This window comes from Bemisia tabaci, chromosome 1 (assembly GCF_918797505.1).
Source record: "Bemisia tabaci chromosome 1, PGI_BMITA_v3".
NCBI lineage: Eukaryota > Metazoa > Arthropoda > Insecta > Hemiptera > Aleyrodidae > Bemisia > Bemisia tabaci.
The window spans coordinates 83,482,939-83,505,765 of NC_092793.1; the positions used below are offsets into that span (position 1 = coordinate 83,482,939).

Here is a 22,827-nt window from a genome sequence, read left to right on the forward strand (position 1 = left end):
TGTGTATGTAGTGTGCAGCAGGAATCAGGATTGTACTTTTAGCCGAAGGCGCCGCTCTGTTAAGTGAAATCTTTTTAGTGAGAAATAGTGTTGTACTGATAAAAATCAACTGAGTGTCACAAAATCAAAGATACTTGACTTCAAGCATTACCTTTAATTTGATTATTAGCAAGTCTCTTTGATTCTGCGTCAGAAGTTGACTGAATCATCTTTGCTCGTGTTTTGACAAGATACTTCAAATCAAAGTCTTTCGCATTGACCTCTGCCGAAGGTATGTATCTATACAATTTCATTAGTTTGCGAAAGTAAAATGTATTAAAGTATCTACACAAATAAATAAATCATAGATAAACAAAGAACATTACATGGAATAACATACTATAGAGGTACGATCGTGGACCGCTGCGGCGTTAGTTCACCGCACCCTCTGCCAGGTTCGCTGCGAGCGCGCGTTAACAGTTTTTAACACAGGGTAGCACAACGGGGTAGCATAGGGAGTTGGGAGTCCTTATTTATTCTATTGGTCCATGGTGCGGCGGCATGCTGCACTCACCTTGGGGTTTCGGGGAGGAAATTGGGTTAGGGTAGTGCGGATGTGGACGATGGAAGACGAACTAGAAGTCAAAGTGATTCATCAGGCGTTAATTTCACACATGAAACTCGTGTCCAAGTTCGTGGGTTCACCTCCCAACATTAGTCAACTTTGGCATGGTTGGCGTCTGTGCCGAGCCAATTTACTGAGACCTGAGTTTCTATTAATTACTTTAATTACGTTCATTATCTTCTTTTATTTGCATGCTGTTACCCTATGGAGCCGTAATTTGGTTGGTCGACTAAATTTCGATGTGAATAGAGGCTCATCTTCTGGATCCCAGAAACTTAAATATCTCAACCACATTGGTTTGAACGATGTCGAGAAGTTCAAATGGGAAATTGTGAACGGAAATGTGGCAGCTTATGCTATTCAGGGAAGACGTCCAAAAATGGAAGACAGATTTGTGGTGAACAAAAATATCAATGACACAGGCGTATCATTTTTTGCAGTCTTTGATGGACATGGTGGTGAGGTAAGATGTATCACCCTGTTATCGTTTCTTATAATAATTTGGCATGGTTCAACATCTGGGCACTAGAAAGAAAATCCCCAGATTTTGCTAAAAATCCCCAGAACTTGCTATCAATCCCCAGAATTTGCAAAAAACTACCTCAAATCATGTTGGCGTCGATGTATCCATTTGCAATATTTATATCTGATTGGCTCGTCTGAATTTTGCTGCTCTCTGAAAGCAGTGCTAAAACAGATCAATAAAATGAAAGAATATTAATTGAGTTTTTATAATTGTTTTTACTGTTGAATGTCAAGTATATCTAGTGACGCAATCGTTTTGAGTTCCGGCTTATTTCCAGGGAAAATAGTGTTGCCAGTAAGGTCTACAAAATTTAGATGAAAGAATATTTATAAGTTACCTTGCTCATCACCAAAAATGATGAAATTTGCTTGATATTTAGGTGGTTTAAAAAATATTTTTCTCCAAAAAACGAGCGGTTGGGATTCTGAGTATGAAGAGGGACAACAAATATTCAGGCGCAAGGGGGGTGATGGGGGAAGGCCTCCCCCCCATCACCCCCCTTTGTGCCTAAATCTTTGTTGTCCCTCTTCATACTCAGAATCCCAACCGCTCGTTTTTTGGAGAAAAATATTTTTTAAACCACCTAAATATCAAGCAAATTTCATCATTTTTGGTGATGAGCAAGGTAACTTATGATGTCAAAATGTGGTAACATTAGAAAAAACTTTTCTTTAATTCGTGATCCACTTGCATGGGACGTTATCAAGCTTGTTTCACCGCTTTTTTTCAAGGTCTGGTGTTGAGTTTATGTTGACATTCTATGCTTTCACTGAACAGCATTGCCGATTAATTAGATTACATAAGGAGGATGCCAAACCATGCATCTTTGAAAAAAACGAGTTCTGTGGGTGCCAAACTTACCGAGTTAAGAATAAAAACGGAAATAAATCAAAATTGTCCCTATTTAACCACCTGTCCCCATTCACCCCAGATTATGGAACCTTTTTTGTGCCAGAATTTTCAAATAACCACCAAAAATGAATACAATTTTAGTCTTGCTTCTTTTCATAATTGCTTGAATCCTATCAATACTGAATTAGTGCTTTTAAACTGGTTTCGTAGCATCACTGATTATTACATTCTTCTCTTTTTTTTCAGTTTGCTGCCAATTATGCACAAGAAAACTTAATGGTAACATTAATTAGCAAAATTGCAGCTCTACAGAGATTAATTGCAAATGGTGTCCCTTCGCATGGCTCTTACATTGCCCCATCAAATGTTCCCTTATCAAGTCCTGAAAACAAAGCAAAGGATGTCACTGTTGAAAGAGAGAAAAACTTGAAGAAGACTGCCCCTGCTTCTGTGACAGATGACTGTTTGGAGCAGTCGATGAAAATGGAAATAACTGATCCACAGATTTTAGAAAAATTATGTCATAAAATTACAAGGAAAGTCTTAGGACTATCTGCAACTGACGTATCATCTCCACCAGCTGCTGATCTACAAACCTATCTCATCAAGGAAAAGTCAATAGACTACAGACAACTACTACATGATGTTGTCCTTTCTACAGATAAAGAGCTTGTAGCTGCTGCAAAAAAAACAATGAACATAGCAGGTAAATACTCTTTTTCTGCTTATCCTCACCTCAGTTAATCAGCGTCTCCTTTTTCTAAAAAAGAAGAAATACTAAAATGACCCTATTTTTCCATTTTTAAGGGAAATTAGAGAGTTTGACATTGTTATTCTCAATGATAATTCTCCCAATATAAGTGGCATTTTCCTTAGGATCCAATGGGTCTATAGTCAGTGGGTTTATTTTATTTGATATTTTACCCAAAAACCTTTAAAAATTCATAACTACTCTTCATCTCAACCGATTTCAATGAACTTTTTTTCAAATGTTTCTCTTAAATAGAGTTTTCTAAAAGTGTATGGTTATTTGGGTTCACTTGGCCTTGGGCGACACACAGTTTTAGCAGTTTTTGGTGAACACAAAAATTTGGTTTTCGTTTTACTAGAGTCTTAAAAACGACGAAATCTAAATGAAAGCCAATCAAAATGAAATTCAGCCTTTCATTTTTCTAACGAGCTAAAGATCATCCTGAGAAAATGTTTAGTTTCCGAGATACAACCGTTCAAAGTTGGTCAAAGTCCGTTTTTCGCATTCAGAAACCACTGACAGGACCGCACGGCGTTCAATTAATTGTGAAGAAGGGCTCTCTTGCGATCCATTTATCACAGGAAACAGTCAGACATCTGAATCAGTCAGATTTTTTAGCTCTGACTTCCGAGTTGCGATGTTGCCATCATTAAAAGTAAATACCTTTAAAAGTTTATAACTCTGTTGCATCTTACCCGCATTCAATGAGCTTTTCTTCAACATTTTTTTCTTAAACAGAGGTCTCCAGTGGTGTATCTGTATAGGTCAACTAGCCGCTCTGGACGTGGTTCGCGCGTCCGTCACGCCCAGCAAAGGGGCTGCGCCCTCTGGACCCCTTGTAGCTCGCTACACGAGTGGCATTCGGCTCGCTTCGCGAGCCATTTTTCTAATTAGTTGTACATTTAATCACTTTGATGTATACATTTTGGAGACTCTCAAGACAAAAATGATTTTGTCACAGAACTTTGTCACCGGAGCGTGCATTCACTTGCAAAATAATAAATATGTGAAGAGGAGGCAATGATGGGGATTGATCATTTCTTAAAAAACGCATTTGACTGGGACGTCAGTCCCATCGGGTGGAGGAAAGTGACAACCGTGGATCTCCTCCCGCGATTTGACTTGCTGAAGTAGCAAAAGTTAATCTTCACCTCCTTAGAAGATAATCGGTAGCGTCGGGTCTAAAAAGTGCTCAAGGATAATAAAGTTCCAGTTCCGAATTGCCATGAGCCCATTTCTGTTTTTTTTTTTTTTTTTTTTTTTTTTTTTTTTTTGTTTCTTTGCATATAAATTTCTCTGATGTTTTTGTTTTATTCTCTCTGATTGCATAAGTAATTGTATCCTCATTTCATTTCCTTTCCCTTTCATTTTTTCCTTCTCTGTGGCATCTGTCCATTTGCAATTATTATTTTAAAATGGCTTTCCCTGCCCTAGTATACATTCGATGCTTCAAACGGAACCAATCTGTTTTATTAATGACATTTCCGGCTAAATCATGGGTTTTCCCAGGAAGGCAGCCTTTCGTCTCTCCCAGACTCAACTGTTGCCAGATAAGTTGCTTTTTCAGCACTTTTCCCAGTTCAAACGTATGTAAAATATTTACATTTCTCGCGCAATCTGGCAACCCCTCGAGTGAAATAGAAAAAGGTGGAATCAACGAAAAGTCTGAATCCTTCGAAGTTTATATTAATGAAAATAGGTCTACTCAGCACTGGGCGGCACTTACGCAGTTTTGAAGGTTCATTCGAAAATTTCTTCAAAGAAGGAAAATGTTTCTCTATTTAAGAGGAACCTTTAAAAAAAAGTTCATTGAAATCGGTTGAGATGAAGAGTAGTCATGAATTTTCAAAGGTTTCCACTTTGAAGGGGATGGCAACCCTAAAATCGATAATGAGATAGTATTAAAAATTGAAGCGGAAAGGTATAACAAGCAAAATGGCTCTGTCCCGAACGAAAAATTCGCAAAATTGGCAGAGATATAAAAGATTGTAAGTCTGACTGGTGAAGTCATGCGCTCCCGGTGCGACTGCGGTTCACACGCACACAACTCGAAGTCCGGCGCCGCAAGACGTCTTTATGGTCACACCTAAGCAAAGAAAAAAAGAGTCTGCCAGGAACGAGCGAGATGGGGGCAAACTAATAACTTGTCACAAACACGCGTCGGCCACTTGACACCGGAGACAGAATGCAGACGCAGAGGGCAGACTGCGAAATGCGAAATGGAGCTCATGACGCCACGCGCTCAGCTGTCTTTTCGCAATAGCGGCTCAACGAATGCAGATATCCGCAAACGGATTTCGGCATCGTTCCTTGCCCACTTTTACTTCGTCGATTTCGCCAAACTTGTTTTTAAGGTTGCCGTCCCCTTTAAATAATGTCAACGTCCCGACACGGCGTTTCTAAGCAAGACTGTTACCAGTTTTTAAGGCGTCTCCGGAGCTCCTTTATCACGTCAAACGTTCAAAATTCGGAAATGCGTTTGTGCATTTTTGGCCGCTTTTTCAGACATCTCTTTGGAACAAATAGGCCATATGCCACATCAACGCCATGTAACTTTTCGCGTAGAATCCAAATCTGTAGCCAAAATATACCCTTGCCATTTGAAATTTTCGACCTACGACCGCCCGAAGCCCCAACATTTTCGGGGGATCGTGGCCTCCATAATTTTGAATCAACAAGGGTCATGTGGCACATCAATAAAAAGGTATTGACATCCTCTCTCAGGAGGCTTTTAGATTTTGAAAATCGGATTATTTTAACACTGACAGTGTCAAATTGAAATTTGCCCAAAAAATTCCCCAAAATGCTCCTGAACTCCGTAAAATGGAAGTTCAGGGAAAAAGTGCATAGAGGTGTCGTCAGCTAAGTTGACGGTTGTTTACTTTCGGTTTGCAAGCGCCGACGACGATTTTGGGCCTATCCACGGACCCTGGCTCGCTACTATCCATCTCAAAAACATCCGACTCTCGCGGTAATGAATGATTAAGAAAGTAACACAAGCCTGAATTGGTTTTTTAATACTTTCAAACATCGAATAACTCTACTTTTCAGTTACAACGAAGTTGCAACCACGCAAAGGTCGCTAATCATAACTGAAACATAGTTTGTTTAGAATATGATCATAAGACGGATGTTTTCAAAATGGATAGTAGCGAGCGAGGGTCTGTGGATAGGCCCAAAATCGTCGCCGGCGCTTGCAAACCGAAAGTAAACAACCGTCAACTTAGCTGACGACACCTCTAGAACAAAAAGTTCTTATTTTTGGCCATAGAATTTAAATACAAAGTCAAAACATACTCCTCCTATTTGAAATACAAGAGAAACGGGGGGAACCTCCCTTAAAACCCCATTCTCATGCTGAAAATATTTTCACTGAATTCTTCGGGATTGATTTACCTCTGTAAGTTTTCGTTCCGAAGCTCAATTTTCGGCCGTTTCCGAGAAAAAGACAGTGGGCGGGTGCTCTGGAACACCTGGTATATGAAAGCATGTGTTCAAATGTTGAAAAATGCACTCTCCAGTCCCACTTTTCTGGAAAATAGGGGTATCGATACGGGCCGGATTAACCCCTAGAGGGCCTTCTTTGGTCCCCCCCCCCCCCCCCCTAGAATCTGGAAATTTATGCGGGTTCTCCAAGTTGACACAATGTAGTTTACGGAAAAAATCATAATTTGGTCCATAGGTCACTGGATACGTGTTAAGCGGTTGCCTGAACATACGTCTGCAGGCGCATACGAAAATGCGTGCTTTTCTATCAATCGGAGGTTTTTTGATACCGAGCGCATCGTCTAACTAAAACAAGCTTTTGATATGTTATCAAGGATGGGAGTTTACGCCGATGATACGCTCGTTCTAGCAGCGTCCAAGAGTTACAGGGAGACGCGGCTCAATGCACAATCTTACCTTGATAAAATACACCGCTGGACAAGCAAAGACAAAACAAAATTAAACGTATCAAAATCGGTAGAGGTGGTCATTACTAATAGACCCTACGTCCACATTCCTCTTCTCTTAGGAGAAAACGAAATCGCTCGCGACACTGTCGCCTGCCATCTCAGCCTCCACCTGGATTCCAGGCTCAAGTGGGGGGTGCATAAAAAGAAAAAAGTTACACAAGTGCGACTTAAATTCAACGTTATGCAATGGCTAATAGGCCGAAAATCTAAGTTATCCTTGCAAATGAAATTGCTCCTCTACAAGTCAATGTTGAGGCCGGTTTGGTGTTATGGTTGCCAATTGTGGGGTTGTGCAGCCAAGTCAAATCTAGCTGAAATCGAAGTAGTTCAAATGAAAATCTTAAGAAGTATTGTCAAAGCTCACTGATATGAGAGGAACGCAGATATTCGTGCTGACCTCAATATTGACTCTGTGGAGGAGTACATAACCAAATTGTACAACTCTTATGAAATTCGTCTACATCTGCACCCCAATCCTGAAGCGCTTGCACTATTGGAAAGGGACCGATGCATTCGGAGATTAAAGTGACGCTAACCCCACGAGCTTGGGATTCAGGCATTCTCAAAATTTTCCTTTGCTTAAGCTGAGTGCCTCGTTGTCCTCTTAGGACACAATCAACTGGTAACAGTTGTCTGCTGTTCCAAGTTAAAGGAAAAAGACTTTTATTTTGTAATAATCTTGTTTTATTTTCCTCTTGGCTTGTTAGAGGTAGTTTGCTGCATAGTTAAAATGTGTATTTTAAATCTAAGTTAATAGTTTATTAACAGCTAAGTATAGCTTTTAAAGATATTGTATGTATCTAAAGTGTTTATTGTACTAATATTTTGTGCAAATTAAAAAAAAAAAAAATTTATCAAGAAGGCTTTAGGACACATTTTTAACCCTGGTTTGGTTTTAGTTAGATGATGTGCTCCTAGTTAAAAAAAACTTTTTCAAAAGTCGACTTTTAAGCAACATCTGCAAAAATCTTAGGGATATACGTCGTTAAGGTTTTTTTTGGCTACAATTAAAGAAAATCTCCTTGTAAAAGTTTAAAAAGGCTTGATAACTGCCCTTGGTAATATACGTAGCCTGCATACAGTTAGATAGACGTGTTTCTCTAAGATTTTTGCGGATGTCCCTCAAAAGTCGACTTTTGAAAAAGTTTTTTTCAGCTGTTAGTGCATCATCTAACTAAAACAAAACCAGGGTTAACATGTGTCCTAAAGTCTCCTTGATAACATATCAGAAGCCCGTTTTAGTTAGACGATGTGCTCGGTGGTAAAAAAGCCTCGGAGTGATAGAAAAACACGCTTTTTCGCTAAAATGCGCCTGCAGACGTATGTTCAGGCAACCGTTTAACACGTATCCAGCGACCTTTGGACCAAATCATGATTATTTTCTTAAACTACATTGAGTCAACTTCGAGAACCCGCAAAAATTTCCAGATTCTAGGGGGGGGAATTAAGGCCCTCATCTAGGGTGTGCCTTATTTTTGAGTTTTCCGAAAATCAAGTTGGTCAACCCCTAAAAAGTTTCTATGTGGTCTCTAAATGAACCCCCTAAAAGGAAAAAATTTTAAAAAAATTTTAACCCGTGCCTCAAAGGGCCTAAAGGGCCTAAACCCAAAATTCAAAAATTTTGGCAAGCGACACATCAATTCTGAAGGAAAATGGCAAGTTACGGCCCTTTTAGGGCAGAAATTTCGTCCATTTTGCCGTATCTTGAAGCGTAAGGTCACAAACGGCCCAATGACGACGTGAGGCTATGGGCTGGCGGGGCGCGCCGCGGCCGGCCCGCCGCTGAGCGTGCGCGCGCGGCAGGGTTGCGCATCGCCGCTTTACACCGGCGTAGAGGAACGAACGGTGGAGTGGGAGGGGGATATCCGGTGGAAAAGCATCCACATTTTCTATCCCTAATGAAAATGCATTATACTTTTTCAATATAGGTGAGGAAATATGAGCCATACAAGGAAGTGATGAAAAGAGTGACAAATACATATATAGTTTGTACGGTTAAGAGTGTAAGTGGGGAAAATTTGCCGTAACTACAGAACAGCCCTGAAAATCTCGGGGAAATAAAAGCTGCTATTGATGAGAGGTTTAATTAAGGACTAATTAAAAAGATAGGTGCGATGTTGTCGAATCGTAAGCCCTTTACGCGATCAAAAGCGATTAGTGTAAATTTAATTGGAAAAGTTTAAGAAAAATTTGATGAAAGAAAATTGCCCCAAATTCGGGAAGTGCTTAAAGTGTTTTTCTATTATGTGAAGTTTTCGCACATTAATGTCAATGGCGGTGCGTCGAAAACCTCTGATCTTGTAATTCCAATATGGAATGAAAAATGTAGAATCCCTGTGATACATAGTGTCCATGTTTTTAAAAATGTTTACATTTTTATGAGGAGTGGAGGCGCGTATCAATAAATGCTAGCCGTCGATCGCTGGTTCAAGAGAATTTGGAGACTGATTTTACGGCAAAAATCGACGTGTTATTCGACATTGCTTTATGCAATACTCTAGATATCATGGAAAATGAAGAGGATGAAGCATTTTTAATTCTTCAGCAAAAACCTGAATGAGAATGCATAATATCCACAGTGAAGGATACTATCCTTGCAGCAGAGGTGAAGAGAGCAGACAAGAAGAAAGCTCGCGCCCAGGAGAGAGTTTCTCGACAGGAAAAATTCACGCTCGCTTATGAGTCCCGCCAAACGGAAGAAAATAAGTTTTTTCATTTCATATGAAATCACTGAAGGTTTGATGCATCAATTAGAAAGTTTTATTCAATCGGTTCAATCTGGCTTCGCCAACTTACAGCTGATGTTGATTGCCTGGCCTCACCCACGGGGCTAAATGACACATTAGCCTCGTTTACTCAAATCTTCCCCAGTAGCCGAGTGGTCAAGGGCATTGCCCACGGTTATAAAGAGTGGGTTCAAACCCCAAGTTAAATCATATTTTTTCGAGAAACTAATATTACATTTTTGATTATAGCAAGTAACTGTGGCGGGGGGGGGGGGGGGGTTCAGTACCAGAAAATGTAAGAGGGTAAGCCATATTGAACCTCTCGAATTAAACTTTCTAATTGATGTCACGTTAAATGCACTAATGAAAAGGAGGGTAAACATAGACACTATGTATCACAGGGATTCTACATTTTTCATTCCATATTGGAATTACTGCCATTGACATTCATGTACGAACACTTCACATGATAGAAAAACACTTTAAGCACTTCCCGAATTTGGGGCAATTTTCTTTCATCAAATTTTTCTTAAACTTTTCCAATTAAATTTACACTAATCGCTTTTGATCGCGTAAAGGGCTTACGATTCGACAACATCGCACCTATCTTTTTAATTAGTCCTTAATTAAACCTCTCATCAATAGCAGCTTTTATTTCCCCGAGATTTTCAGGGCTGTTCTGTAGTTACGGCAAATTTTCCCCACTTACACTCTTAACCGTACAAACTATATATGTATTTGTCACTCTTTTCATCACTTCCTTGTATGGCTCATATTTCCTCACCTATATTGAAAAAGTATGATGCATTTTCATTATGGATAGAAAATGTGGATGCTTTTCCACCGGATATCCCCCTCCCACTCCACCGTTCGTTCCTCTACGCCGGTGTAAAGCGGCGATGCGCAACCCTGCCGCGCGCGCACGCTCAGCGGCGGGCCGGCCGCGGCGCGCCCCACCAGCCCATAGCCTCACGTCGTCATTGGGCCGTTTGTGACCTTACGCTTCAAGATACGGCAAAACGGACGAAATTTCTGCCCTAAAAGGGCCGTAACTTGCCATTTTCCTTCAGAATTGATGTGTCGCTTGCCAAAATTTTTGAATTTTGGGTTTAGGCCCTTTAGGCCCTTTGAGGCACGGGTTAAAAATTTTTTAAAATTTTTTCCTTTTAGGGGGTTCATTTAGAGACCACATAGAAACTTTTTAGGGGTTGACCAACTTGATTTTCGGAAAACTCAAAAATAAGGCACACCCTACCCTCATCGATACCTCTCCTTTGCACTTAGAAAGTCCAAGTGTGAAGTAAGTCATTTTGAGGAGTGGAAAAAACCAGCACCGAATCCCTTTGTTTTATGCTTTGAGCTCTTTTGAAATACAAAATTAGAACAAAAATATCTAAATTAAAAAATCCAAGAATCTGAAATTTAAAGGGTTTTATTCAATTACTAGTATCAATTGGTCCGAAATATTGAAATGTCCAGAAAAACGTCACGAATAATAATTTGAAGGAAAAGGAAAATGACAGAGTCAAAAGTCTGCAGATCGCAAGCGAAATACTTCTCAGTGTTCAAAAAAGTAATCGTTGGAAAACAACATTTTACAATTGAGTATTTTCATTTTCATACCTTCACTCATCTGATATAGTCACTTGCCTTAGTAAATCATTATAAAAACTATAATTGGTCATGTCTTTATCCTGAGACTGAGAGTAGGTACATAGCAAATGGCAATCCAAGGTACCACCAGTCAAAAATTTCTGGGCGTTCAGATGTGATATCTCTGAACATACACCACACAAAGCAACGGGCTGACAGGATATGCTCCGATTCATGAATAAAGATGAGAGTTGGCAAGTATAATATAGGAATGTATTCAAGCCCATATGGGTCTCACCTCGCTCCTTTTATATGTTCGCTTTATTGTGAAAGTGCAAAGTGGTCAAAAAAAAAGAGAAAAAAAAAGTGTAAATATAATTATGTTACTGTTAAATTGCATAATTCAGTTAATGACTACATTAACTATGTATGGAATAACGGGCGGTTTTAGTCAGAGAATGAAATGCCATTTTTATTTCATACTCTAACTAGTTAGTGCATAGTATGACTAGTTATTCTGCAGATTAACAGAGGCCCATTTGTGAAAGCATTTAATGGTATGAATATATGTCTGTCGCATAATGAGGGAACCCGCAATGCAATGTGACGCGATACCGAAGACAAAAAGTTCATTTAACATCTAACAAATATTAGTTACAACATTTTATCTACTGAGACAATACTTTTTATTCCTAACTGAAAAGTTTTGTAAATGTCAAAAAAAAGTTTATTTATCTTTGCACGAAGACAAGAAATGACATGTAGATCTTTTTTTCTTTATTTTTTAAAATCACATTTATTTATTTTATACGAAAATCTATCACTTTCCACAATTTTATCAAGTGGCATTCCTCAATCACTCAACCTCCCACGGATACTCCTCCGCTCCCGCATTCCTCAGATGCTGGTTCCTGTTGATGAGCATTACACATTTTCCCAGCGAGTTGTTCGTTATTCTATAGAATAACCAGTGAAAGTACCTAATCGTCGGGCATTCCATACTTTACCTGGTCTCCTCAGTTATTCTATATGTCGCAGGCAATTTACAATCTCAGGCAATTTGCAAGGCGCTAGTGATGAACAAATTTGATGAAAAAAATTTGAGAATTTACCTGTTTGTGGTTGTTAGACCTACTTTAGAATCGGAGCCGTAGAGGCACCGGTAAGGGCTTCTGCCTATTGTTCTGTGGAATGATATGTTCTTCTGCCATTGTACAAAATATATTCCTAAAGACCAGCGTTTGCAATTATGTTGCTTCATCCATGCACGCAACATGTTTTTGATGTCTTGATTACAGCGCTCCATGGAGCCTTGTGTTTGAGGATGGCGAGGTCTACCATGTATAATTTTACACTCAGGCCAAAGATGGGTCAATTCGGTCAGTATCTCCGCAATGAATTCTTTCCCATTATCGGACTGCAATACATGTGGTGCTCCTTGGATTAGAACAATTTTCAAAAGCTCTAAAGCCACTTCAGCAGCCCTTTTAGACGTAGTAGGTCGTAAGTGACAGAACTTAGTAGCGTGATCCTGATAATTGAGGATCCACTTGAATTGCTCGTCAGGCACTGACTGCAAATCTACGAGATCTACTTGGCCCCCAGAATTAAAATCCCTTGATATGATTGGTTGAACTACTAAGTTTTTTTGGGGCATCTGCTTCTTCCCCTGGCAAATAGTGCACAGTTTGACAAACTCCTGAATCACAACATCTGAAATTTTTTCTTTAGCTCGTGTTCCATTTTGTCGCGACCTCCATGCCCAGTTCTTACATGACATTCAACCAGCTTGTCGTATAATTTTTCGAATGGAACAACAAAAATAATCGGATCATCTGGTCTCTCCTTCTTAAGTACAATGTTTGTTGCGTTTCCTACTTCAAGGAGCTCGTATTTTCTTCTGTAATAAGCAGTGAAGCCCTTACTAAAGTTTGTGATATCACGATACGTAAGGATACTCACAACTTTCCCGAAGTGCATTTCATACCACTTTATCCTCCGAAAAAGTGAGGTGAATTCTCACGGTGTTGCCGTATCTATCGGTAAATTCTCAGATTTTCTTCATTAAATTTGTTCATCACTAGCGGCTTGCGAATTGCCTCGGCTTGCGTTTTGCCTAGGCAACTCGCGAGCCGATCGTGAATTGTCGGAGATTGTAAATTGCCTGCAACATATTCATCAACTAGTTAATGTGTAGATGGATTACGCACATTAACGGTAACATATATATCAAGTAAAATTAAAAGATAAATTCTTCTTGATACACTTCAAAGATTTTTTTTAGAAATATAATTGAAGAATTGAATGAAATTTTATGAATCAATCTGCACAGGATCCTTGCTTTAATGTGCAAATTCGTACTGAAACCTCAAAAACCAAGATCTTTCTGGCCTAAAAGTGTTTTGTTTATAATTTCATTTATTTTCAATCAGTTTAATTTATAGATTTCAACACTTCATTTTACTTTTTCTTCTCCAGGAACCACTGCATTAATTGCATTAATAGAAGGATCAAGATTGATCGTGGCAAATGTTGGTGACTCCCGGGGAGTGATGTGCGACCATAAAGGCAATGCAATACCATTATCATTTGATCATAAACCTCAAATGGTATGTACCCTTACTAACAAGTAAAACCATGTCACTGCTTAATTCGAATGAACAAATGAGTTATAAACCAGTAAAGATCACATCCAACAGAAGGGAACTGATTTGATTTCAGCATGCAAAAATTGTATCTTCATCTTTATCTAAAAAGAAAAAAAAAGTCTAGATCAGCGAATTGCTTTTGTTTTCCCACCCAAAAATTGACGATTTTTTTTAGAAAACAATTGAATTAATTTCATGACCGGAAGTACATGTATTCAGCATTTTTAAAGCAAAGGAGAATTTGCTTAATTTTGCCAACACTTTATTAAGTTGGTTCTCTCCTAACAAATGCAGTCTAACTGTGATACATGGTGTGATCAAAGAGTTCTGTTGTAATTGCCTTTGCTTTAGGTAACTTCTCCCATGATTTTAATGAAAAGTCTCAAAACTTCACTGTTATTATTATCTTAGAAAGTTTCAACACTGAAGGTAAAAGAGTACACACAATATTATATGAAAGAAGTCGGAAAAATGTCATTGAGTTCCAGGATGGAGGTTAAAAAAAAATCAAAAACATCGGTTGATTTGACATGGAATGACTTTCATGCCTTCTTACTTTACAATCGCACCCCTTACAAGGGGAACTTACGGAGCTGCCGCCTCCGATTGGCCTGACTTTTTTTTCACAGACTCTATGGACCAAATCTAGAGGTCAATTTGAGCCGTTTTCCCGAATGTGAAACAGGAAGGGCGTAAAAAATTCCCAAAAGTTGCGTTTTCGGCGTGTGATTTGGTCGTGCGGCGTGTGCCAACACTGAAGCAGCCTCTTGTATCGCTCTACCGCAGTTGCGGTATCAGTGGTAACCGGAGCCCTACTGCACAGGTCCTGATTTCCCAGACGTGAGAATCCGGGTTCGATTCCCATCTGTACTGTATACTTTTTACTTTCTGCATGATCATGTAACATTTTATTTATAATTCTTCATCCGTATTTATAAATCAAGCAGTTCTGGTCACTATCCCCCCCTTATTTTACGTACATCCCCCCCTCTATTGACTCATATTGACCACCAATAACCTATGAAACTTCATTGACATAAATTAATGAATTAAAAAGCAAAAGAAAACCTTATTTGTTACTACATTATCTCATGATGTTTTCCTGGAAAAATATGTAAGTAATGTGTAAATAAATCGAAGAGCAACTCCAAACCCATGTGCATGCAAGGGCCGCCAAGAAACACATTATTCTGGCTCTTTGCTTTTTAATTCATTAATTTTTGTCAATGAAGTTTCATAGGTTATTGGTGGTCAATATGAGTCAAAAGGGGGGGGGGGATGTACGTAAAATAAGGGGGGGATAGTGATTAGAACTGCTTGATTTATAAATACGGATGAAGAATTAAAAATAAAATGTTACGTGATTATGCAGAAAGTAAAAAGTATACAGTACAGATGGGAATCGAACCCGGATGTTCACGTCTGGGAAACCAGCACCTGTGCAGTGGGGCTCCGGTTACCACTGATACCGCAACTGCGATAAAGTGATACAAGAGGCTGCTTCAGTGTTGCCACGCGCCGCACGACCAAATCACACGCCGAAAACGCAATTTGTGGGAATTTTTTCAGCCCTTCCTATTGCGCATTCGGGAAAACGGCTCAAATTGACCTCTAGAAAAAAAATTCAGCCCAATCGGAGGCGGCAGGTCCGTAAGTTCCCCTTGTTAGTCTCTCTCTATTAATACACCTAAGTCTCTCATCACATATACTCTCTCTAAGTCGGTCCCATTAATATTAAAATTGAACACCGGGGCCGGATTAACCTATTTGCTGCCTTGACCAGGACCAAGAATGTACAAAAATGAGCGTTCTTCCGCATATATGAGTAAATTTATGCAAAAACTGAGTCAAATACGTGTTTTATAAACGACGGTTCGTAACAATAGTACTATTAAATTGTTCTGAAAAATTGAAATTCATAGGTTGGCTGCATTTCTGGGCCCTAACTTATTCGCGGAAGCATCGGTGAAGGCCTGATGGATTTTTGGAGTTTCACATCTGTCCATACTCTCGGTATACAGCTACTCTAGTTGGCATGTGCTTAATCCTCAGGTTTCCAACTTCAATTCTACCAAAAAAATCTTGTGACTCTTTGCGATTATCAGAGATATTTGAAGTTAAAGTTTGGGTATTTCACGTTGCTTTTACATTGTTAACATAATGCTAATTCGAGGTTGCCAACCTCAAATGAACTTCTCTTGAAAAATACGCAAAAAATCCCGAGTTATATCATTTTCTTACTCCTCGAGTGTTTTCCTATATTGGTGCTACTATCTTTATTATTTATAGTTAAGTGTCTTACCGATTCTTGTCCGCATCGTCCATACGGATGCCACACTGTGCGGAGGGGCCTCCGTTCGCGTTTGTAATACGGTGAATATCTCAAAAACCAAGCATGGTATCTCTTTTTGCCCATGAGAGCTTTTGATCAGAATGACTAGCTTAGCAACTTATCAAAGTTTCATCAGATTTGACCGGGGGATTTCCCATAAGGTTGTGCAGGGTTCTTTTTCTGTCGTACGCTATTTTCTTTTTCTTACCTGGACACTTTCGAGTGGGACTGGTTCATCTAGGGGCCCAGAAGGAAAGTAAGTTTTGTACAGCGAGGCATTTGCCCTCTGGGACTTAATACTTGTGTTTTCATTAGAAATTCATCAAATTATGTTTTGCAGCGACGAGAGAAGCAGAGAATTAGAGAGGCTGGTGGATTCATCGCATTCAATGGAGTTTGGCGAGTGGCAGGAGTACTAGCAACTTCTAGAGCGCTGGGAGATTATCCTTTAAAAGATAAGAATCTTGTTATAGCTAGCCCTGATGTACTGACATTTGATTTATACGATCACAAGCCGCAGTTTTTAGTTCTAGCTTCGGATGGTCTGTGGGATACTTTTACAAATGAAGAAGTTGTTGCTTTCATAAAGGAGAGGCTCCGTGAACAGCATTTTGGTGCAAAAAGTTTAACTCACTCTGCATATCTACGTGGATCTTTAGACAATATCACTGTCATGGTGATAAATCTGAAAGATCACGATTGGTCTCGTAATTCAATGACGTAAGGTGCACTCAGGTTCTAGTTCCGGAGCCTTCTTCTTCTCTAGAGTACAAAGAGTCGCAATAGGAATGGAGGAGCTGGCGCCACTTTTAAGCATTTTCCAGCAGAGATGGAAAATTTCATGAAATCTACTCACGTGAAATCTCATGCATGACATTTCGTGACATTTTTTTAAACTTTAGGGGTTGAACTCTGGGGGCCAAGGAACGCCTACAAACAATGATTCTAGATTTTGAAATTTTTCACCCCAAGCCTAAAACATTCACACGTTGAAAATTTGTTCGTTTGGTTTAGAGGGCTGATTGTCATTTCGGCACAAAGTAAATTTGTGGTAATTTTTCTGATTATCGTTGTCGCACAAAAACATTTTCGCACAAATAATTTTCTGTAGTATGTGGCAACGTCGAGAAAAATATGAGGCATATTTAAGATAAATGAGTGAACAAAGATTGAAAAAATTATTTCTTACCTTACTCAGCAGTCCAGCAGGGATCGTCAGGGATAATTTTCCTTGACTGCGTATGAGCATCCTCGACGGCTTTACTTTTAACCGCCTTCTCGAATTTCTTGCCGCGCAATTGATCTTGCGCTAGTGCTTTGATGATGATGCTCTTTAACAATTCCTACTATAGTCTCATTTCAGGATCTGTCACGCAAGTTGCATAGTAACTTTTTTCGACAGAACATTGCCAAACGATTCCTTTTTTTGAAGTCGAAAATAACGGTATGCTCAGCTGCTGTGCGATGTTGCCAGATTTTTGAGATCTGCAAAAATGATTTTGTGCGGCAGCGATACTCGGAAAAATGACCACAAGTGTACTTTGTGCGGAAAAGATATTCTGCCGTTTAGAGGTAATGTTGGGGCTTTTCTCTCTCCTTTGTGCCCCCCCCCCCCCTCCATGTATAGAACCTCAGTAGGGTAGCATAATACTGCCACAGCAACAGGAAGACTATTTGAAATGTACCGGATCTCCGGAGGTTCAATTAATAATTCCGAAAAAAATTAATAAAGGACTACCTACGTGCATAACAGGCCATTTGGGGCTCAGGGCGGATACCTTTGAGACTTGCCCTATTCATTCACCAAATAATGCCCCATCTTTTCCCAAAGTTTCAAGCCCCCCAACAATTTTGCGAAGAGCAGCGGGGGTCAAAGTTAAAAATCACCAACATTTTCGCGAATTTGTTACTCAAAAACCAAGAGGTTTTGAAAAACGCGGTTTAGACGAGCGTTTTCAGCGTGACCAAAGCTTTAAGAAAATGTTTAAAGGGTCTTGTCAACTATAGCTCGAGTTATCGCCTCCGAAGCGCCGGAATATTAAAAAAAGACCCCTTTTCTTTCACGTCCAGGCCAATTCCAAGGAAAGCCATTTGTTATTTTGATTAAAAACTGATATGTTGTTCCTGACTCTCTGTAGCCCCTCTAGCTCTTAACCGTATGCTGGGGAAATGTTTTGGTCGCGAGTTCTAAGAGCGGAAAAGAGCGAAGGTCGGGAAAATCGGCTATTTTAAACTGCGCGCGCGGCGTTGATCGGAAGGAGAAGGTCCACTTTCGCTCAGTTCTACGAATCTCACTCCTCGGCCGAACTTGCATTGTTGCCAGTGTCCTCTGATCAACGCCGCGCGCGCAGTTTAGAATAGCCGATTTTCCCGACCTTCGCTCCTTTCCGCTCGTATAACTTGCGACCAAAACATTTCCTCAGCATACGGTTAAGAGCTAGAGGGGCTGCAGAGAGTCAGAAACAACATATGAGTTTTTCATCAAAATAAAAAAATGGCTTTTTTTGGAATCGGCCTAGACGTGAAAAAAAAGGGTCTTTTTTGAGCGTTCCGGCGCTTCGGAGGCGATAACTCGAGCTGAAGTTTACAAAAACCTATGATGTCATCCATTTCTGTAAGCCCTCGTCACGCTGATTACGCTCGTATAAACGGCGTTTTCCAAAACTTCTTGGTTTTTGAGTAATAAATTAGCGAAAATTTTGCCGGTTTGTAACTTCGACCCCCCGCCGTGTCTCCCCAAAATTGTTGGGGGGCTTGAAACTTTGGGAAAAGATAGGGCATAGTTTGGTCAATGAAAAGGGGAATCCGCCCTGAGCCCCAAATGGCCCGTTTTGCTCGTAGTCCTTTCAAATTTTGTGAAATTTATTCGAGCCTTTTGAAATTTCACTCTCCATCTCCGTTTTCCAAGCACAGAATTCCATGACTCCTATGCGGTGCTGGGTCACCACCATTCCGATACATGACAGAGAGTATGGAAGGTTAGAGGCCCGACTCAATGCTAGGTAATTGAAACAGAAGCGCTCGCAGCGCGCTCGCTGGCGACGTACGCAACTACTATCTATACTATAAGCTCCCAGACCTCCTAATTTTGCGAAACTGGTAACGCTTAGTTCCAGCGCTCTACCGGGCCGATTTTCATGATTTTTGTGGCTATCGACGGGCAATTGTCTCTAGATAAGCCAACTCTTTTCAGATTTTCAAAATATGGCCCAGGTTTTTTTATATTACGTGGTAAAGTTACGAATTCTCCCATTTAAACAATGTAAATTTATACTTTTTGTCATAGTTCGTTTGAGCGTTCTACCGGGCCGATTTCCATGATTTTTTCGTAAATCGATAGGTAAAAGGCCCTAGATGAGCCCACTGTAATCAGATTTTTGAAAAAGGACCCAGGTTTTTTTTTAAAATCACGTTATAAAAGTGAGTGAGTTTACAGAATGCTCCGGTACTGCTACCGCTATGCGCGGGAGGATGTGCAGTGGTCGAGGAGGTTGCGCAGTAGCTGTGTAGCCTGCGCATCAGCTCTACACTTATCTACACAAGATTCGCACTTGAATCCCCAAGTTGAGCGGTGGCCAAGTCATCTAAGACGTCGAATGCGTCCGCTTGGAACCTAGGTGTGGGTTTGATCCCCGACTCATAAATACTTAATCATTACCTGACCCTCATTAGTCATTGTTTTACTGCAATATTTCATCAAGCAGTCATTCCAAAACGCGTCCTTTTAATTTTAAAGTAATTTTAAGCAAAGTTTAAAATTAAAGTATACCTCATATCGTAATTGTTTAGGGGAAAAATAAAACTAACACTGATAGGAGGGTAAAAATAGGGCCGCTAATAGCGGCCCATTGATGGCGCGGAGCGCCTTCAGGGGGTTGGGCCGCGTAGCGGCCAGGGGGCGTAGCCCCCTAGTTTTCTATTGTTTTCCAGTGACTAGCGGCGGGTATGTTGCTGCCGGACCACCTCCACGTAGGCAATATTTTATACATCGTCCGTCCGCAACTCTCGCTTAGCCAATCAGCGCAGTGGTATGGGATTCCGCTCGCCGCGCATTCTCGCGCCAACGTACGCAACTGCTTGCTCACGGCTCCAACTTCTGTTTCAATTCTTCCCTATCCAGTCGGGCCTCTAACCTTCCATACTCTCTGATACATGATCGGTTGCATTCGATACACAAGCACCCGACCGGTGATAGGTCATCCGGCGTAAACAAAGACATTATGAATTATTACGTATCGTATTATACATTGCCATTTTGGATCGAAAAGGTGATCGATTCTTGGCGCACACCGGGCTCGGAACTCGTCGATTAGAACATGACCTCAGCTCACTTCATTATATTACGACTCTATTTACCAGCCGGCTTGTTCTTTATATGAAATTAATTTTAAAATTGACTGGTACTCTGTCCATAGAGTACGATGTAGTCCCTATGTACTGGAGTACCGATGAAGTCAATCTTAGAACGATGCATTTCTAGCCTCTTGTTCACCAAAAAGTGAGAACGGTACGGCATTATTTAACACCGCGGCTTATGCTGGCAAGCCAAAGTTAAACGCCGTATGAACCTTCAGGGGTTGCTTAATTTCCTTTGATAAAATACGAATTCATTGGGAAATTTGGGAAGATTTTTCTTCCATTTTTTAGATAACTTTGTTAGCAATTTTATATATAAAGTCTAGTCTTTTATATAAATTTTAGAGCAGGTTTACCGTTTTCACGATTTGGACCATGCCGTTTGTCCAATGTTCTCGGGAATTTGTACATCAATCCTATCTCATCCTGGGAGTGACATAGACTATTTTGATTTTCGCCCCGTCGTAATTTCGGGATTATATCGTCAAAGAAGGTTAAAATTGGGGAGAGGAACCGACTCATGGTTGCTAGGCACCTTTGTTTGCGATTTATTCGCCATATGTGTGATAATCGATGCATGCGTGAATCCAAGTGTATCGCAGTTCTATGTGTTTAATTGATGTGTTTGATGTGTTTTTTCGTGTTTGGTGTGTTTGATGTATTTAATGTGATAATGCGTTTGTTGTGCTTGATGTTTTGGTTGTGTTTAACGAGATTTTAGTCATGTGTAAGTTGTGCTGGGCCCTGTTGGCTTCGATGCACTTGGGGGGGGGGGGGTTAAATTCTTTTTTAAAAGAAATATGAGCAATCTTGGAAAATTTCAGCAATAATGTGGAATATCAGAGCAATTCTGTCGTCCGAACTCATGAAAATTTGCATACGCATCCCATCCCAATATCTAATTCATTTATCCTTCAATTATTTTTGCCGCCTTCTTATGGACTGATTCATTGCCATTGAAAAATTTGGAAAATACTTGAATGTGTTAGTTTTTAGACTTGTTAAACTGCATTTTCTGTTTGGAAAGGTAACCGGAAATGAAAAAGCGAAAACTTGGGAAGTTACTGCCCGCTTCACCTCAAGAAATAAAGAACATTTTCCAATTAGGCACTACAATATCTAGCTCATCTGTGCAAACTTTTACGTGCATAAGAAAACTAATGGCACATCAGTTATTTCTAAACCAAGACAGGAATTGTACTTCCAAACTGCAAAATGTGGTCCAATTTCTCAACTCAAAGATGGAAAATCGGAGTGAAGTAGAAAGCAGATTTGGACTATATTTTGCACTTGGTTTGAACAGATGAGCCAGAAATTGAAGTTTCTAATTGCAAAATGTAGATAAATTGAACCACTGAAAAAGAGGATAAAAACCTTTTCGTTAATTTTGAAGAGTAGTTATTGAATCAAAGAATATAGATTTTCATGAGCTCATTGATTATGTAATCATTGCTTTTCCCATGGCTTTTTCTAATTGATTAATTAATCGAATGGAATTCATTCTCGGAATATTCTCTGCTATATGGACTTTAGTATTACTTACCTACCATGACGCATCCACAAAACATTTCCTCTCAATCCAGAAATAAGTGCAAAACATAATTTAAAAATATAGGTAAGCCACCGCTAAAAATGTAAAAGCTGTAAGAAAGTTCAGATCATACTGTCTGTGTGAAGCATGGGTTAAGTTGCTAGTTCAATCCAAAATATCTGAACTTACATACATACATTCCAGTCGCTTTACAGCGCGCTCGGGCGCTCTGCGACACCTAATCGCCATCCTTGCCTATTCATCCAGAGGTCATCTGGTAGATGGCATCTTGTGATTTCATCTGGAATGCCACCAATCCACGATTTTGCTGGGCGTCCCCTACGTCTTCTCCCAGGAGGAACCCAATCTAGCACCTTCTTAGGCAACCTATCATCCGCCATTCGTTGAACATGACCATACCAGACAAGCTGTTTGGTCATAATTTCATGCACGATGTTCTGCTCGGCGTTCATGATCTCACGGACTCTTTCGTTCCTTACGTGATCTCTCCTCGAGATTCCGGCTGATCTTCGCCAGAAATCCATTTCAGTTGCCTTAAGAATCTTTTTGATACGCTCTTTCATGGGCCACTCTTCACTGCCGTAGGTCAGAATGCTTTTGATTATGGTGTTATAAATCATTCTCTTTTTTTCTTTAGAGATACTTTGATCCCAAAGAATCCTATTTAACATAGCAATAGCTTTCCTTCCCTGCAGGTTTCGATCTTTTATGGCTTGGTCCATCTTTCCATCCTGGGATACTCAAACTCCTAAATATTTGTAATGCTCGCAGCTTTTAATACACTGCCCATCTTCCAGCTCTATGTCTTGCTGATCCCCTCCAATCGTCAACTTTTCCGTTTTCTTGACACTGACCTCTAGGCCCCACCTTCGATATTCTAGCACTAATTTCCGAGTCATATATTCAGCGTCATCCGCATCCTGCGCGATCA

The 22,827-nt window shown here is 40.1% G+C and overlaps 1 protein-coding gene across 1 annotated transcript; it reads left to right on the forward strand.

Moving 5' to 3' along the window:
• Positions 1–503: 503 nt before the first annotated feature.
• Positions 504–21,664, forward strand: LOC109043974 (protein phosphatase 1L). The gene is made up of 4 exons (XM_019061386.2): positions 504–1,067; positions 2,229–2,688; positions 13,487–13,617; positions 16,329–21,664. The coding sequence occupies exons 1-4, from the start codon at positions 528–530 to the stop codon at positions 16,710–16,712; spliced, it is 1,515 nt and encodes a 504-aa protein (XP_018916931.2). The 5' UTR covers positions 504–527; the 3' UTR covers positions 16,713–21,664.
• The last annotated feature ends 1,163 nt before the right edge of the window (positions 21,665–22,827 follow it).